At 40.8% G+C, this 19,750-nt stretch overlaps 1 protein-coding gene across 1 annotated transcript in view; it reads right to left on the bottom strand.

The window, feature by feature from the left end:
* Positions 1-19,750, bottom strand: part of LOC132834399 (dynein axonemal heavy chain 8-like) — a 1,143,262-nt gene that overhangs the window by 438,639 nt on the left and 684,873 nt on the right. Inside the window, exon 40 of the mRNA XM_060853284.1 lies at positions 9,156-9,317. Within this exon, the coding sequence (XP_060709267.1) occupies positions 9,156-9,317 (162 nt within the window). The remainder of the gene's footprint in view (positions 1-9,155; positions 9,318-19,750) is intronic.

Genomic DNA, 19,750 nt, shown 5'->3' with positions numbered 1-19,750 from the left:
GATAATGGGGTTGGAATTGTGTTGGAATGTCAGTCCTAAAAGCAGTTCTGATTAAGGAAAGGAGGTGGGCAGGTGCTGTTATAGACCAGAAAGAATATTCATCTTGGTTCTCTGGGCTTTTATCTCAGTTATATGAAAGTTGAATCTGCTCCCTCAGCCTCATTCTCACATCCTTATCCATTCCCTGTACCCCATGCAGATTACATGCGACATATATAATGGTGCTCCCACAATACCTGTCATACCCATTAATCAAGCGTGGATATTTTTAAAGCAAGTTTTGATCTGCTAATAAAGAATCCACCATTTAGAAATTAGTAATAATTTGATCAAAATGTCAGTTAAGCACCGTAATTCGTAGATTCCATAACAGAAAATTTACTCTGCATCGAACCTTCTAATATTGTTTAAATGAATGCTGCTGAGAAACAGATCAAAGAAAGAATAACTTAATATAATCTCATAACGATGGCAATCAAATAAAGTTAATAGTCTAGCTGAGCCTGTATAATCCTGGAATTCCTTTCCCAAGGACATTGAGCGTCTACCTATAACACATGGACTACAGCAGGCCATGAAAGCAGCTCACCAGCACCTTTACAAGAGCAACTAAGAATTGGCAATAAATGGTGGCCCATTCAGTGACACCCACATCCTGCTAGTGAGCAAACAAAAATACTCCAATCTAGTAAATTGGACTGGGAGTTCAGGCAAATATTCATAATGAGGTCATCTGGAGAAACAGATATTCAGTCATCCATGTTTGTTGATACACTTCATAAATATGAGGCAGGCCAGATTCAATGAAATGAGCCAGGACAAATAAAACAAATTGAGATCTCAGGAAGAGCGTAAGTTAATTGGTGGGTTAGTACTGTAAATTTATTTTCTTTTCTCCAAAATTTGGAGGTTTGACTGAGAAGCTGGGGCAAGAATAATAACAATTTGTTTGACAATAAGGGTTAAGTAAAGCATTTCAATTAATCTTCCTATATTTAAATGCCAGCAGAAAAAGAGCTGGCATCAATATAGCATACCCTTGAGGTTAAGATATTTGTGAATAACAGGTTTATTTAAGTTCTAAAACTCATTTGAAGAATGTTGGCTTTACTGGTTACAGCAAGTTTTCTTTCCCATCCTTAACTGCCTCTGACAAGAAGCAGTGAGCTCTAATGTTGAACCACTGCAGCTATGTGATAAAGGTACACCCATAATACTGTCGGAGGGGATCTTCCAAGATTTTGACCCAGTGATAGTGAAGAATTGATAATGGAATTTCATGTCATGACAGTATGTGACTTGGAGAGGAATTTGCAGGTCCTGGTATGACAATACAATTGTAAAAATAGGAGCAAAACCCGATCATTTTTCACCTTGAGCCTGCTCAGCCATAACTGCATAGCTTATCTGCTTATGTTTTAAATTTTACATTCCCATCTCCAACTGATAATATCTGATTCCCCTGCCTAGCAAGAATCTATCCACATCTCTCTTAAAAATATTTTATTTCTGCATCGACTGACAAGAGAAAAAATCAACATCTATCTTGTCAAGATCAGCCAGGATCCCATGTACTTCAAATCAAATCACCCTTCATTCTTGTGATCTCTAGTGGAAACAAACCTAGCCTGTCTAACCTATCCTCATAAGACAACCCATTCATTCCAAGTATAAATCTAATAAATTTCCTCTGGACCATCTCAGATTGATTTATACACTTCTTTAAAAAGGAGCTCAAAACTGCACACAGTACAGAGGAACCTCGATTATTCGAATACTAATTATCCGAAAATCGGATTATCTGAAGAAGATCTCGTGGTCCCGATAGAAACGTTACATCAAATACATGTTTCCAACAGTGATTGCGTCTTTTGTTTACAGAGATTAAACAGGCATCATCTCCAAATGACTGTCTGCCCGCTCTTTCTGTCTCCCCACACTTTCCCTGGAGTTCTTCACAGGGGTGTACCCTAACCCCCCCCTCCACAGATAATCTCTCCAACATTGTCCTGTACAGGGCAAAGGTGGAACCTATCAAAATGTTGCAGTAAAAAAGTTGTGTGCGCGTGGCTGCGGCTGCGTGTGTGTGTGCTATTTGGAGGCTTACCCCACAAAGGCAACAGCAGCAGCAGCAGCAGTAGCAGTCTTGTTGTTGGTGTCCAGTCCAGCTACTCCGGAGAGGGGGTGGGAGGGAAAGGGGTTAGGGCAGGGGGGGAGTGATAAATGGGGTTGGTTTGGGGTTCCACGGGAGCGGGTGGGGGGGGGAGGAGCCGGTGTTGCACTGGGTTGGGCGTTGTTGGAGGCGAGGTTGCACAGAATTAGTGTTGGGGGAAACTTTGCATGGGGTTGGGGGCGGGGGTGTTGGGGGCAGGGTTGCATGGGAATGGGGTGGGGTTTGATGGGGTTGGGGTGAGGGAGTTGTTGGGCGGGTTTGGGGGCAGGGTCTCATGCATGCTGTGTGCTGCTGCTGCTGCAGTCTCCTGAACGGGGAACAGACTTTACAAACTCCGAGCCCCAGATGAAAGGCATTTAATCAATTAACCGAATAATCGAATATCTAAACAACATAGCACCTACCTATCACGTTTGGATAATCGAGGTTCTCCTGTGTTTGGGATGCAGTTTCACCATTGGCCTGCATAACTGAATCATAACATCTTAATTTTATATTATAGAGTTATAGAGATGTACAGCACGGAGACAGACCCTTCAGTCCAACTTGTCCATGCTGACCAGATATTCTAAACTAATCTAGTCCCATTTGTCAGCACTTGGCCCATATCCCTCTAAACCCTTTCCATTCACATACCTAACCAGATACCTTTTAACTGTTGTAATTATACCAGCCTCTACTTCCTCTGGCAGCTCATTCCATTCACAGGCCACTCTGCATGAAAACGTTGCCCCTTAGCTCCCTTTTAAATGTTTCCCCTTTCACCTTGAACATATTAAATTACAATAAAGGATAGAATCACATTGCTGTTCTTCATTACATTCTGTACCTGCTAACATTTTTGTGACTCATACACAAGAATACCTACATTATTTTGCAACTCAGAATTCCACAGTTGCTCTCTATTTGATTTGATTTGATTTATTACTGTCACATGTGGTGAGGTACATTGAGAATTGTTGTCTTAAGTGCTTTATAGGCAGATTCTACTACACAAATGCATCAGGATAACAGAACAGAGTGCAGGATACAATCTTACAGCTGCCGAGAAGATGCAGAAAGTGATCAACATTAACATTAAAGAGATCCATTCAAATAGCTGGTAACAGTGAGGAAGAAGTTGTTGTTGAATCTGTTTGTACATATATACAAACTTTCATATCTTCTGCCTGAGACTGGGAGAGAGTATAACTGGGGTGAAAGTTGTCTTTGATCATGTTGGTTGCTTTCCCAAAGCAGAGGGAAGTACAGATGGAGTCAATGGATGAAAGGCTGGTTTGCATGATGGACTGCGCTGTGTTCATAACTCTCTGCAGTTACTTTTGGTCTTGGGATGAGCAGTTGCCATACCACACAGTGCATCCAGATAGGTTGCTTTGTATGGTGCATCTATAAAGATCAATATCTTTATGGACATGCTGAATTCCCTCTGCTTCCTGAGGAAGTAGATATATTGCTGTGCTTTCTTGACTGTAATGTCAACAAGGCTGGACCAAGACAAATTGTTGGTGATTGTCAGTCCCAGGAGCTTGATACTCTTGATCATCTTCACCTCAGCACCAGTGATGCAGACAGGGGCATACCCTCCAGTTCGCTTCCAGGATCCAATGATCATCTCGTTTGTTTTGCTGACATTGACGGAGAGACTGTTGTCTTTACACCATTCTATTAATTACTGTATCTCCTTCCTGCACTCTATCCCATTGTTGTTTGAGATCTGATCTACAATGATGTTGCCATCATTAAACTAGTTAATGGAGTTGGTGTGGAAGTTGGTATATATGTGTATAAAAGATAAAGCAAAGGGCTGAATACACAGCCTTGCGCGGCACTGGTGTTGAGGATTATCATGGAAGGAGGTGTTGTCACCTATCCTTACTGACTGCGGTCTGTTGGCCAGGAAGTTGAGAATTCAGTTATAGAGAGAGGGAAAAGAGACCTATGTCCCAGAATTTGGAGATGAGTTTGTTTGGAATTATGGTGTTAAAGACAGAGCTGTAGTTAATAAGTAGGAGCCTGACATAGGTATCCTTGTTGTCCAAAATGTTTGAGGGATGAATGTAGGGCCAGGGACATCACACCTGCTGTGGACATTTTGTGCCTTGTAATACTTTACTTTTACATTCTTCCTGTCAAAGTGGACAACTCCACATTTGCCCACAGTACACTCCATCTGCCAGGTATTTGCCACTCACACTGCCGATCCAAATTTTTCTGCAACATTCTTGTCTTCTTCACACAATACTTTCCTACCAAATGTGTTGCAGTGTTGTCTGCAAATTTCCACACATTTGTGTCCTTCACTGAAGGCACTAATGGATAATGCAAAATGTTGAGGCCCTAGCACAGATGGTTGTGGGACTCTGCTTGTTACATGCTGCCAGTCATTTTTGGTTAGTCTCTTTCTTTTGCCAGCCAGCCAATGTCCTATCCAAGCAAGTATGTTACTAACTTTACTACGAGTTTTGATGGTTACACATGATTTTTCTTTTGCAAAACCATGTTGATTAAGGGTCACTGGACCTGAAATGTTAACTCTACTTTCTATCCACAGAGATTTTCCAGCAATTTCTTATCTCGTTTCTGTTAATTCCTAATTATTTTGAGTTTCTTTACATATACAGCTATAGTTTTTTCAATGATTGATTCTAACAGCTTTTCCATGACAAATATCAAGATAAGTGCCCTTTAGTTTCCTATAATCTGCCACCTGCCCATCTTGTATAAAAGGGTTATATTTTCTACTTCTCAGTCTGTTGGAACAATTCCCAAATCCAGGAAGTTTTAGAAAAGTAACACCAACACTTCTACTACTCATTTGACTCCTCTTTCAGGACCCTTGGATGAAGTTCACCTGGAAAAGGCTGCAACTTTATACCACTTCCCTCATGAGTGAACATTTTCTAACTCCCTTTCTCTTTTCCAACTCCTGAATGATAGCTATTACTGTATTTTTGTCTGTATTCCTCATAAAGAAGATGGAAGAAAAATATTCGGGTCACTCTATGTGTGATTTACTTGTTTTCTGCCTGTAACTGCATTCTTACTCTTCACTCATTTTAATTACTCTTTTCTATTTTAATTAACTGTAGGAACTCTTATCCATTTTTTATTCCTAGCTAGCTTGCTTTCATGTTTTAGTTTCCTCCTCCTGATTAACCTTTTAGTCATTCTCTGCTGTTATTTATATTTGACCAATTATTGACCTGCCAAGCATTTTTATGCAAATATATACTTACCTCTTAAGTTTTATATTTTGCCTAACTTCTTTAGTTAGCCATAGATTGTGGATCCTCCCATTAGAAATATATTTTGTTCTCTGCCATTCTCTGATCCTTATTGCTTTGTGAGTGCAGCTAAGAAATAAGAAGATGGTGACGTTTTGCACTATAGGCCCCCAAATAGTCAACAGGAATTAGAGAAACAAATATCAGGGAAACTGGGGAGACTTGCAGGAGCAGTAGGGTTGTCAGAGTAGGGGATTTTAATTTTCCTAACAGAGACTGGGACTGCCAGAGCGTTAAGGTCTTAGATGGGGTAGAGTTTGTTCAGTGCGTAGAAGAAAGCAGTATATAGAGGGTCCTACTCAAGAAAGAGGCAAAACCTGACCTACTCTTGAGACGTAGGGCAGCACTGGTCGCTGAGGTGACAGTGGGGAAGCACTTTGGGACCAGTGACCATAGTACTATTAATTTTAAGACAGTTATGTTTTGGGACAAAACTAGTCCATAGGTTCAAGTTCTAAATTGGGGCAAGGCAAATTTTGATGGAATTAGGCAGGAGCTTGCAGGGGTTGATTGGAGTAGTTTGTTTGCAGGGAAAGGGACCACTGGCAAGTGGGAGGCCTTTAAAAGTGAGGTAGCTAGAGTTCAAGGTCTATATATTCCTGTGAGGATGAAGGTTAAGGTTGACAGAAATTGGGAACCCTGGATGATAAGAGATATTGAGGTATGGCTCAGGGCCAAACAGATGGGATCAAGGGAATCCCTGGAGGTATATAGGGGATATAGGAGTTTACTGAAGGAGGAAATCAGGAGGGCAAAAAGGGGGCACAGAATAGCCTTGGCTGAGAAGATTAAGGTGAATGCAAAGAGGTACATCAGGTACATTGAAGGAAAAAATAATAACTAGAGAGAGAATAAGCCCCCTCAAGGACCATGGTGCACCTTTATGTGTAGAATCACAGGAAATGGGTGAGGTCCTCAATAAATATTTCTCCTCTGTGTTTACGATGGAGAAAGACATGAAAACTTGGGAACTTGGGCAAGTTAGTGCTCATAGCATGGGGACAATCCATATCACAGTAAAAGAGGTATTGGATGGATTAGGATGTAAGAAGGTGAATAAATCTCCTGGTCCTGACCAGATATATCCAAGAACACTGCAAGATGTTAGAGAAGAAATTGCGAGTGCCCTGGCTGATATTTTTGCATCATTGTTAGCCACGGGTGAGGTCTTGGAAGATTTGAGGTTAGCGAATGCTGTGCCCTTATTCAATAAGGGCTGCAAAGAAAAACCTGGGAACTACAGACTAGTAAGCCTAACATCTATGGTAGGTAAGTTACTTGAGAAGATTCTGAGATAAGATACACATGCATTTGGAAAGACAGGGTTTGATTAGGAGCAGTTAGCATGACGTTGTACATGGGACATCATGCATCAGAAATTTGTTTGATGAAGTGACTAGGAAGGTTGATGAAGGCAGGGCAGTAGATATGGTGTTAATGGATTTCAGTAAGGCCATTGATAAGGTTCCACATGGTATGCTGCTCTGGAAGGTTAGATGACATGGAGTCCAGGGTGGGCTGGCAAATTGGATGCACAATTGGCTTGATGGTGGGAAGCAGGAGGGTAATAGTGGAAGGATGCTTGATGTACTGAAGGCTTGTGATTAGTGGAGTGCCTCAGGGGTTGGTGCTGGGCCTATTGCTGTTTATTATCTATATCAATGATATGCATGAGAATATCCAAGGCATGATTAGGGGAGAGTGAAGACTACTGGAGATTAGAGTGAAAAAGTGTAGCACTGGAAAAGCACAGCAGGTCAGGCAGCATCTGAGGAGCAGGACAGTCGACATTTAGGGCATAAGCCCTTCGTTAGGGATGAAGGGCTTATGCCTGAAACGTCTACTCTCCTGTCTCTCAGATGCAGCCTGATCTGCTATGCTTTTCCAGCGCCACACAAGATTAGTGAGTTGGCAGATGATACTAAAATAGATGGTATCGTGGACACTGAGGAAGGTTATCAGAACGTTGAACAGCCAGGGAAGTGGGCTGAGAAATGGCAAATGCTCTTTAATACAGATAAGTGTGAGATATTGCATTTTGAAAAGTCAAATCGAGGTAGGACTTTCATGGGGAATGGTAGGATCTTAAGGAGTTTAGTGGAACAAAGAGACCTTGGAGTTCAGGTTCACAGTTCTCTGTAAGTGGAATCACAATTGGACAGGGTAGTGAGGAAGGCTTTTGGCACACTGGCCTTCATCAGTCAGGGCATTGAGTATAGAAATTAGGAAGATATGTTGCAGTTGTATGGGACTTTGCTAAGGCCACAGTTGGAGTATTATGTTCAGTTTTGGTCACCTTGCTGTGGGAAGGAAGTTATTAAACTGGAAAGAGTGCAAAAGAAACTTACAAGGATGTTGCCAGGACTAAATGGTCTGAATGATAATGAAAGGTAGGACAAGCTAGTACATTTTTCTTTAGCGAGTAGGAGATCTTGTAGAAGAGTATAAAATCATGAGATTCATGATTTGGAGGTGCTGGTGTTGGACTGGGGTGTACAAAGTTGAAAATCACACAACACCAGGTTATAGTCCAACAGGTTTATTTGGAAGCACAAGCTTTTGGAGTGCTGCTCCTTCAACAATGGTTGTGGAGTATAAGATTGTAAGACGCAGAATTTATAGCAAACCTTACATTGTGTTTCAACTGAAATGGTATACTGAAAAAGACCTGGATTGTTTGTTAAATCTCTCAGCTTTTAGAATGACCATGTTGGTCTCAGTTCTTTCATATGTTAATGTTACATTCTCGAGTGAACTTTAACAATAGGTGCGATGTTTGCTCAGATAATGCATTGAAGAAATGAGGTTAAAGTGTGTCTGGCTGTGTCCCAATGTCCATCAATTCTCCTGCTCCTTGGATGCTGCCTGACTTGTTGTGCTTTTTTGAATGAGGATTAAACCCTGTGATGTTGACACCAATCTCAATTGGTGCGACAGTCAACAAAGTAAATTGGATTGGTCAATGCAATAAAAGCAGGTTGAGTTGGTCCACTGAATTTCTCCAGCAATTTCTATTTTGAAATAAATGTTGAACATTTTAAGCTTGCCGTCCTACTCACTTGTTACATGTTGTTTATTTCAATTATGTTCCTGCAGAAAACTCATTCTACAAGTTATTATTGATGAAGCTTGCTATTTAATTTCACTCTTACTCCTAACATTCTAATTTTAATTTATATTTCTTGGTCTTCAAAACTTTTGCCATTAACAAAAAATGTCTTTATTCTTTGTCAAACCTCTTCATAATTAAAATTAGAAATAAAGTAACTTTAACATTTTCTCTTTACTGAAGATTACTTATCTGACATTAGTACCTTCCATTATAATTTAAATGCTCGATACAGCTCATTGAAGAAAAAACAGATTACTCATCCTTTTATTCCCCAAATTTCTTTTCATATTTAGTCTGTCATATTTTCCTGGAAATTAGAAATAACCCCTTTTTCCAAAATTCTTTGAGGTGAAATCAACTTATTCCTTCTGTAATGTGAATAATATGAGAATTATGCCAGAAGAGTTGGAAATGCTAATACACTTTTAAAAATTGGCCCAGATATTATTATCTACATATTAATACCTGTATATTAATACAATTGCATATGCAAGATTTAACCCAAACTATTCATAGAACCTGGCAATAAGACAGAATAACAATAATCATTAAAACAAAGCTATAGTTATTGACAATCATTTACCTGGCCGGGAGCTTCATAGAGGAAAGGTATTAACTGGAATTCTGGTTCACTGAAACTATAGAATGCTAATTTAATCACAGTGTGCAATGATGCTTGTTGCACACGCAGTAAGTCACCTAACCATAGCTCCACAGGACCCTTTGCAATCACTGGTGTATCCAACTGGAAAATAAGATAAGGATGAAAAGTGGTTAACATCCATTATCACTACTGTTCTAAATAACATATAATAAATAGTTAAAAATCATACAACACTAGGTTATAATCCAACAGGTTTAATTGGAAGCACTAGCTTTCGAAGTACTGCCCCTTCATCAGGTGGTTGTGGAGTACACAATTGTAAGACACAGAATTTATAGCAAAAGTCTACAGTGGGATGTAACTGAAATTACACATTGAAAAATACTAGGCAAAAGTGAGGATTGCAGATGCTGGAAACCAGAATTTTGATCAGAGTGGTGACGGAAAAGCACAGCAGGTCAGGCAGCATCCAAGGAGCAGGGAAATCGATGTTTCGGGCAAAAGCCCTTCATCAGGAATGGAGGCCTTGCACCTTAAAATATGCCCTCTAGTTTTGAAATCCCCCACCCCAGGGAAAGAACACGTGTCATTCATCTTATCTATACCAATCATTATTTTATAAGCCTTCATAAAATTACTTCTCAATGCCCTATGCTCCACTGGAAAAAAATCCCAGCCTATTTAGCCTCCCCTTATAACTCAAAGTTTCCATTGCCAGCAACATCCTGGTTAAATTTCTTCCAACATTGTGTACAACCTCAGGGTCATGTCTCAACTCCTAGGTCTGAGCAATGAAGGCAAGTATGATAAATACCTTTTTAACCACCATATCTACATGTGATGCATACTTCAAAGAATTACGTACTTGAACTCCTTGGTTCTTAGCCTACTGTCTGCTGGTGCTGCGTTCTGAGCTATTTATTTGGCAATTGCCATTTAAAATTGTCTTCAACTCTCAGGGACAGTGTAAGGAGGCAGATTCCAGATCTATCCAAACCAAAGCAGAAACATTCCCAAGACAGTGGCATTGAACCACACACTATCTAGCTAATGGAAATAAGTGACATTTAAAGCTGTTTACAGCTACAACACTGGTATCTACCTGAAAATTTAGGAATTTACCCATTTATGTTATGGACACAAAAAAAAGCAGGACAATCCTACTTGGCCAGTTATTGACCCACCAGCCCACTTTTGACCACCAATAAAATGACTGAAAGAGTTATCAACAACATTCGCAACAATCTTCAGCCAAAAGCGCCAACTAATTGATTAATCTCAGCCCCTCCAATGCTCCCAAGATTCACAGATGCCAATCTTCAGCCAAATTAATTCAGTCATATACATCAAGAAAGGCCTGGAAGTAATCGGTACTGAAAACACTATGGGCCCTGACAACATAATGGATATGGTATCGAAGACTTGCGCTCCAGAACTTGCTGTTAAGCTATTCCAGCAGAGCCTCAGAACTGGCATCTACATGATAATATGGAAAATTGCCTAGGTATGTCTTGTACACAAAAAGTAGGACAAACCCAAGTGGGCAAATTACCGCCCCATCAATCTACGCTTGATAACCAATAAAGTGATGGAAGGTGTCATCAACAGTGTTATCAATCGGCCCCTGCTTTGCACCAACCTTCTCCCTGACAGTGTTGATTTCCCCAGAGCTATTCAGCTCCAAAACACGCTATGTCCTCGGTTCAAGCATGGATAAAGGAGTTAACTCAAGAGGGTGATGGAAGTGACTACCCTTGTATGTAACATCTAAAAGCCCATAAAATCGGGGTGAAAAGGGAATATTCTCTGCTGGATAGAGTTATATCTGGCACATAGGAAAGTGGTTGTGGTTGTAGAAGGTTAGTCATCCCAGCTCCAGGACACCTTTGCAGGAGTTCCTCAGGGTAATATTCTCAGCCCAGTCATCTTCAGCTGCTTCACCTAATGACATTCCCTCTATCATAAAGTCAGAGGTGGGAATGTTCATTGATGATTGCTAACATTTAGCACCATACATGACTTCTTAAATTCTCAAGCAGTCCATGACTAATATCCAGGCTTGGGCTACAAGTGGCAGGCAATCTTTATGCCATTGTTCAAGAACAGTTTCCTTCCTGCTATTATTAGACTTCTGAATGGACCTCTCAAACTTCAGATTTAATGTTGATCTCGCTCTTCTTTATACCTTCTCTGAAACCATAACACTGTATTCCTCCCTCTACTCTATGACCTTATGCACTTTGTATAACCTGCCTTCTTTCACTGTACCTAGGCTCATGTAACAACAATAAATCAAATCAAATCAAACTAAGTCAAATCAAGTCAAATCAAATCAAATCAAACCAAATCAAATCAAGTAATGACCATCCCCAACAAAAGGGTAACTGCATTGCCATTGGTTAATTCTTTGTTATCAACATTGACCAGAAACTCAAACAGACACACCATATAAATACAATGGCTACATGAAGCATGTCAGAGGTTGGGATATTTCAGTGTATAACTCATCTCCTGACTCCCCGAGGCCTGTCCAACCTCTGGGGTAGCATGGTGGCTCAGTGGTTAGCACTGTTGACTCACAGCACCAGCTACCCAGATTCAATTCCACCCTTGGGCAGCTGTCTGGAGTTTGCATTCTTCCCCCACGTCTGTGAGGGTTTCCTCGCACAGTCCCAAGGTGTGTGGGTTAGGTGGATTGGCCATGCTAAATTGATCATTGTGTGCACAGATGTGCAGACTTGGTGAGTTAGCCATGGAAAATGCAGTACTACAGGAATAGGGGAGTGACTCTGGGTGGGATGCTGCTTGGAGGATTGGTGTGGACTTGGGTCGAATGGTCTGCTTCCATGTTGTAAGGAATTCTATGATTATATGATCTACAAGGCATCAGTCAGGAACATGATGTAATACTTTCCACTTGTCTTGATGAGTGCAGTTCCAACAAGACTCATGGAGTTTAACACCATCCAGGACTATATCTGGAAACATCCACTCCCTTCACCACTGACATTCACAGCAGTGTGTCCCACCTTAAAAATGTATTGCACAATTCCACCCAAGGCTCCTTAGACAGGACCTTTCAAACTCACAGTCACTATCCCCAAAAAGGACATTCGTCTCCATTTGTCATCATATTATCCCTTGCCAGTGTCATTCTTTGCAGACCAATTCCAATATTGGGATGCAACATTACCTCTCCCTTGTGTCTTGCAGCTACCAGTGGGATGTCCATGGCACGTATGGAAAAAATGACCTTCTTCATCAAAAGTCACCTACTCAACCTTTGGGGACCTCAGAGACCTCAGAGGAAACTTTGGCAAAGCTTCCTCTTGCATTGACAACCAGCTCAGATTCTGATACCTTGATGGGGACATCATATGTACAAAGTTTGGGAGCACAAGCTGTTGAGTTCTATTGACGTAGCCCCTGATCACAGGTGGCATAAATATGGCTGCAGTATCAGAATTAGTTTGCCTGCTCCAGCATTTAAGTGAGGTCATAAATGAGAACAACGTAGCATTGAGAAAGGGGTAAACCAATGTAACAGTGTCTATTTTGAAAAAAATTGATTTGTACAAATTAATATAGAGGGAGTTCCGCACAAACAGCAGAGGTCTGTAGGACTCAATGTGATAAGAAATGTCGAAGAACAGACAGTCTGAAATTTGTAGCAAGCATTAAAGAGAAACTTAAGTTCTCATAATAACAGACACAAATGATAAGGATAGAATTATGGTTTGTAAAAACCTAGGTGATCAGACAAGTTCATTGAGCTGTGAAAATGATTAAGTTTAGGGCTTATCAATGAAAAAGATGTTGAAAAAGAGTAGGGGCAGTAAATTTCAAATGACAAGCAGTGTCCCAAAGGGTTCAGTGTTGGGGCCGCAGCTGTTCACGTTATATATTAATGATCTGGATGAAGGGACTGGGGGCATTCTAGCAAAGTTTGCCGATGACACAAAAATAGGTGGACAGGCAGGTAGTACTGAGGAAGTGGGGAGGCTACAGAAGGATTGAGACAGTTTGGGAGAATGGTCCAGGAAATAGCCGATGAAGTTCAATGTGAGCAAATGCGAGGTTTTGCACTTTGGAAAAAAAGAATACAAGCATGGACTACTTTCCAAACGGGGAGAAAATTCATAAAGCCAAACTATAAAGGGATCTGGGAGTGCTAGTCAAGGATTCTCTAAAGGTAAACATGCAGTTTGAATCTGTGATTAAGAAAGTGAATGCAATGTTGTCATTTATCTCAAGAGGGTTGGAATATAAAAGCAGCGATGTGCTACTGAGACTTTATAAAACTCTGGTTAGGCCCCATTTGGAGTACTGTGTCCAGTTTTGGTCCCCACACCTCAGGAGGGACATATCGGCACTGGAGCGTGTCCAGCGGAGATTCACGCGGATGATCCCTGGAATGGTTGGTCTAACATACGAGGAACAGCTGAGGATCTTTGGATTGTACTCATTGGAGTTTAGAAGGTTAAGGGGAGACTTAATAGAAACTTACAAGATAATACATGGCTTGGAAAAGGTGGACGCTAAGAAATTGTTTCCGTTAGGCGGAGAGACTAGGACCCATGGGTACAGCCTTAAAATTAGAGGGGTCAATTCAGAACAGAAATGTGGAGACATTTCTTCAGCCAGAGAGTGGTGGGCCTGTGGAATTCATTGCCGTGGAGCGCAGTGGAGTTCGGGACGCTAAATGTCTTCAAGGCAGAGATTGATAAATTCTTGATGTCACAAGGAATTAAGGGCTACGGGGAGAACGCTGGTAAGTGGAGTTGAAATGCCCATCAGCCATGATTGAATGGCGGAGTGGACTCGATGGGCCGCATGGCCTTACTTCCGCTCCTATGTCTTATGATCTTATGGTCAGAAGACAGTATGTAACTAGAATGAGTTGTACTGCAGCCGCAAGATAGAGAGGTAGTGTCCAACTGAGCCTCCAAGGTCAGCTGGGATCGAAACTGCTCACAATCATTAGCTAAAGAATGTGTAAACATAAACCTTTACATATAGCTAATGTTATAGTAGAACTAATATTATGAATCTAATAGCAACTATAGGAAGAAATAACTTCCTTTGTAGCTCCCATGATTAGGACCGCGGAGAATATAAGATGACTAACAGAATTTGATAGGTATAACAATGAATAAATTAAAGGTTAGGTTTTCGTAGGCATGAGAGAAGAGAAACTTATTCTCAAGAAAAGTTATTGATATGTGCACAATTTCTGAAGCTGTCAATAATTAATTAGAGCATCATAATCAGAGGACAAATGAAGCTTTACATTGCAATGAGAAAGCTCAGGCTGACTGAAAACAAGATGTTGGAAAAACAAGAAACACATATTTGCAGATCAGCAAGCAGAAAGATCAAGGTGAGACTACAGAATATAAATATTGCAAAGGACATCACTCAAGAAGAAAGAAAGCATGGGGAAAATAATGTTCTTAACTGTGAAAACCTGAATAACTTTAAAAAGATAGATAGAAGCAAAGCAAGTTATGAAGCTGCCCGCTGAAGAGATGTCAACTGATGGTTCTAACCAATCAGTCTACACCACACAACAGGTTGAAAGTGATCAATCCCTGTCCTCCCCTTCACTGTTTTGATCACAGCGCTGCCCTTTGATGTGAAGGGCACTGCTTGTCACAGGCCACTCGGGTGTTTTCTATCTTCCTGGTGGTGGAAATTGAATAAAGGTTTGTACACTTTGTGTCTTTCACTGTGTCTCACAGATTAAAAAAAAGAAGAAAATAAAGAAAAAAAATCAAAAATAAAAGAAAAAGTGAAAGTGATCGATGCCTTGTCATTGTTAGAATGATGAGTGCAAAAGGAAAGCACCAAAGGGTATTTAGTGGCATTACCATTGCTGAAACCACTACTGTCAACATCCTGGCTGATACTGTTGACCAGAAATGAATCTAGACCAGTGAGATAATTACTGTGGCTACAAGAGATGAGGAAATCTGTGACAAGTAACTGATTTCCTGGATCCCTGATTTATGATAACTCCCCACAAGATACAAAGCAGAAGTTTGATGAAATACTTCCTTGTGCCACATGGGTGTAATGCTAACAATACTCAAGAAATTCAATACCGACCTTTAGACTTTAAGACACGGTCATTAGGCTGAAGCATATACAGTGAGTTTTCCAGATAAGCTGCTAGCATGTGATGCAGGTGTGACATTGATGTAGCATGGTGTCATAAAGCAACATTTTTACCCTTTGACTGTTAGTCTAGTCAAGCTGCCCAGTCTTCTGTTGGTGCTAAATGGTAAGGCAAGACAGAAGTACTGTGAGCCTTTCAGTCCTGAATGAGGAGACGAAGCACAAAAAAGCAAGGCAAGGTAAGGTAGACATACTGTGAGCATCTAAGTTGGCATAAAATGAATACGCGCAGAGAGAGCAAATAAAAAACCCTGTGGTGCATCCTGATCAAATCCATGAAATGGGTATTTGTCTCTGTATGTAAAGTGTTCTGACAGTGGCATTATAATCAAAGGTATTCACGCACTCTAAACTGCAACAACTGAGGTGAAGAACTGGATTGTAAATGGGTCTGAAATTTGCCATGTTGATATGTAGAGGCTGGTACATGTCTAATGCCAACCTCTGTGGATGGGGGTGTAATTGGTTGCTGCCTGAAGACCATGCTCTGAGATGTTGGGAATTGCTGTCCAAGATGGCAGCCCAGAGAAGCAAGTGAAAGTTGGAGTCACCAAGCACCCACTCTTTTATATTGGGAATTCTCACCAACTAGTTTCTAGTGCCTGGTAGAACAGGAAAAATGTCATTATATTCGTGTAATTATTGTTATTTACTCATTGTTTCATACATCAAGATACAGTGAAAAGTGTTTTGCCTTCACAATCCGGCACCATTTGAGTCACAAAAAGAATAATAAGAAATTACACAAATAGAGTTCATCTTTTCTATACGGAGTCTTCAAACATAGCTTTAAGGTTTCTACAAGGTTTTCCAGGCTGTAATGGCATGCAAATTGACCCAAAGAGGTTGCTTGCCATTCACTCACAAGATTCTCATTTTGCCATTCAAAACTTGGTTGCAGAATCTGACATTTTTCTTGACATCAAAATGATAATTTCTTGATCTCACCACATTTTCTCAACTGATTCACCATTGCACATGTCATTCAAGTGTTGGAAAGATTCTGGTTTTAATAATTCAGCAGTTTAAACAGTTTAAACTGGCATTGTGCTGTGATCATATTATTATACAGAATCATAGAAAATAGGTGTCCTTCGAGCCTGCACCACCATTCAATATGTTCAAGGCCATAAGACCACAAGAGCATAAGACATAGGAGTGGAAGTAAGGCCATTCGGCCCATCGAGTCCACTCCACCATTCAATCATGGCTGATGGGCATTTCAACTCCACTTACCAGCATTCTCCCCGTAGCCCTTAATTCCTCGTGACATCAAGAATCTATCAAGGCCTCCACTGACATCAGTGGAGGCCTTGAAGACATTTAGCATCCCGGCCTCCACTGCACTCTGCAGCAATGAATTTCACACTCTCTGGCTGAAGAAATGTCTCTGCATTTCTGTTCTGAATTGACCCCTTCTAATTCTCAGACTGTGTCCACTGGGCCTAGTCTCCTCGCCTAACGGAAACAATTTCCTAGCTGTCCCAACTCTCTGCCTTCTGTCAGATAGCCAATCCTCAATCCATACCAGTAGCTCACCTCGAACACCATGGGCCCTCACCTTGCTCAGCAGCCTCCCGTATGGCACCTTATCAAAGGCCTTTTGGAAGTCTAGATAGACCACATCCACCGGGTTTCCCTGGTCTAACCTACTTGTCACCTCTTCAAAGAATTCCAACATGTTTGTCAGACACGACCTCCCCTTACTCAAATCCATGTTGACTTGTTCTAATCAGAGTCTGCTCTTCCAAGAATTTAGAAACCTCACCCTTAATGATGGATTCTAGAATTTTACCAACAACCGAGGTTAGGCTAATTGGCCTATAATTTTCCATCTTTTGCCTTGATCCTTTCTTGAACAAGGGGGTTACAACAGCGATCTTCCAATCATCCGGGACTTTCCCTGACTCCAGTGACTTTTGAAAGATCTCAACCAATGCCTCCGCTATTTCCTCAGCCATCTCTCGCAGAACTCTAGGGTGTATCCCATCAGGGCCAGGAGATTGAACAATTTTAAGACCTTTTAGCTTTTCTCGTACTTTCTCTTTTGTAATGGCAACCATACACAACTCAGCCCCCTGACTCCCTTTAATTGTTGGGATATTACTCATGTCTTCCACTGTGAAGACTGACGCTTCCAGCATTAGTTTGAAGTGGCCCAATGTCTACTTTTGCCTGTCGTTTGTTTCTTATGTATTGAAAGAAACTTTTACTATCATTTCTAATATTACTAGCTAGCCTACCTTCATATTTGATCCTCTCCTTCCTTATTTCTCTCTTTGTTATCCTCTGTTTGTTTTTGTAGCCTTCCCAATCTTCTGATTTCCCACTGCTCTTGGCCACTTTATAGGATCTCTCTTTTTCTTTAATACATTTCCTGACTTCCTTTGTCAGCCATGGCTGTCTAATCCCTCCCCGGATAATCTTTCTTTTCTTGGGGATGAAACTCTGTACAGTGTCCTCAATTATACCCAATTAGGCCGATCATGCAATCTCAGTATCCCACTCCTGCTTTCTCTCCATATCTTTGATTCCTTTCGTCACAAAGGCCACTCCAGTTCTTTCTTGAATATATCTAATGTACTGACCCCAACACCTTCCTGTGGGAGAGAATTCCAAAGGTTCACAACTCTCTGAGTGAAGAAATTATACCTCATCTCAGTGTTGAAAGGCTTTCCCCTTATTTTTAGACTGTGACCCCTAGTTCTAGACTTCCCCAACATCAGAATTTTTGTTTGTGAGATCCCTCATTCTTCTAAATTCCAGTGAGTACAAGCTCATTTAATCCGGTCTTTCTTCATATGTTAGGCTTACCATCCTGGGAATAAGTCTGGTCAATCTTTCCCTCAGTAGCAAGAATGTCCTTCCTCAACTTGACCAAAACTGCTAACAATACTCAAGGGGTGACCTTACTAAGGCCAGTATAACTGCAGCAAGACATCCTTACTCTGATACTCAAATCGTCTCACTATGAAAGCCAGCATGCCATTAGCTTTCCTCACTGCCTAATGCACCTGCAAGCCAACCTAAGACTATTTTGTGACACAATTAAAATGTGTCTCTCATAAAATAACTGATTTTTAATTATAGTGCCTTGGACATTTTTCGATCTCATTAGTTAAAATACATTTCAAGAAAAATGGGTACATTTCAGAAAGACACCTAAACAAGCAGACACAATGTAACCAAAAGCTATAGCCACATTACCTTACGTCAAAGACATATCAGAAATGACTTCTAGACTACTCAGACCCCTTGGCATTATGGTAGCCCACAAACCTACCAGCACACTTAAACAGCAACTAATGAACCTAAAGGATCCATTAGATACCACACTGTATCAGCAAAACTAATGTCATTTACAAAATACCATGCAAGAACTGTAAAAAACACTACATCGGACAAACAGGCCGGAAACTTACCAACAAGATACACAAACATCAACTAGCCACCAAAAGACATGGCCCACTATCACTAGTTTTCATGCATACATATAAAGAAGGACACCACTTTGACTGGGACAACACACACACCCAAGGACAGACTCAACAATTCTAACTGCAACTCCATCAATAAACACAGTAAATGAATATTGTTAAATTTGTTCAAAATGATAGGGGCAAGTTGCAATATGGAATAGCAACCAGACTTAATGTTTTGAGTCCAGTGACCCTTAGAGTCATAGAGTCATAGAGATGTACAGCACAAAACATCTACCTTGAAAAAAAAGAACTGGAAATGACAACACTCACATTACGAAACTAAGACCTATAAATGGAGAGGTGGGACATACCACCAGTGCTTCACTGGAGACTCACTGATCATGTTAACTAGTCATGGTGACGAAATGTCTGAAAACAAACCTTCCAGTTCAGCGAACTAACTTACATACACATATTGCCGTTTTAATTTCTTTTTTAAACAAGCGTTGCTTTACAGTAAAATGAGGAACTGAGGATACTGGAGATCTGAAACAAACAAAAACTGAATGCTGGAGAAACATTCTAGGGCTAGCTGCATCTCATGGAGTCATAGATCATAGAGATGTACAGCATGGAAACAAACCCTTTGGTCCAACCCATCCATGCTGACCAGATATCCCAATCCAATCTAGTCCCACCTGGGCCATTTCCCTCCAAACCCTTCCTATTCATATACCCATGCAAAGAAAATAGAGTTAACAGTTTAAGTCCAAAGTTCTGAAGAAGGATCTGAAGAACAGCATATAAAAAGGAAAACAAACCTTAGTCGGGCTTATACACTTAATGGTAAGGTCCTAGGGAGTGTTGCTGAAAAAAGATACCTTGGAGTACAGGTCCATAGCTCTTTGAAAGTAGAGTCGCAGATGGATAGGATAGTGAAGAAGGCGTTTGGTATGCTTTCCTTTATTGGCCAGA

This window comes from Hemiscyllium ocellatum, chromosome 3, assembly GCF_020745735.1.
Source record: "Hemiscyllium ocellatum isolate sHemOce1 chromosome 3, sHemOce1.pat.X.cur, whole genome shotgun sequence".
Lineage (NCBI taxonomy): Eukaryota > Metazoa > Chordata > Chondrichthyes > Orectolobiformes > Hemiscylliidae > Hemiscyllium > Hemiscyllium ocellatum.
The sequence above is the reverse complement of the archived record's forward strand: the minus strand, read 5'-3'. Positions and strand labels throughout refer to the sequence as shown.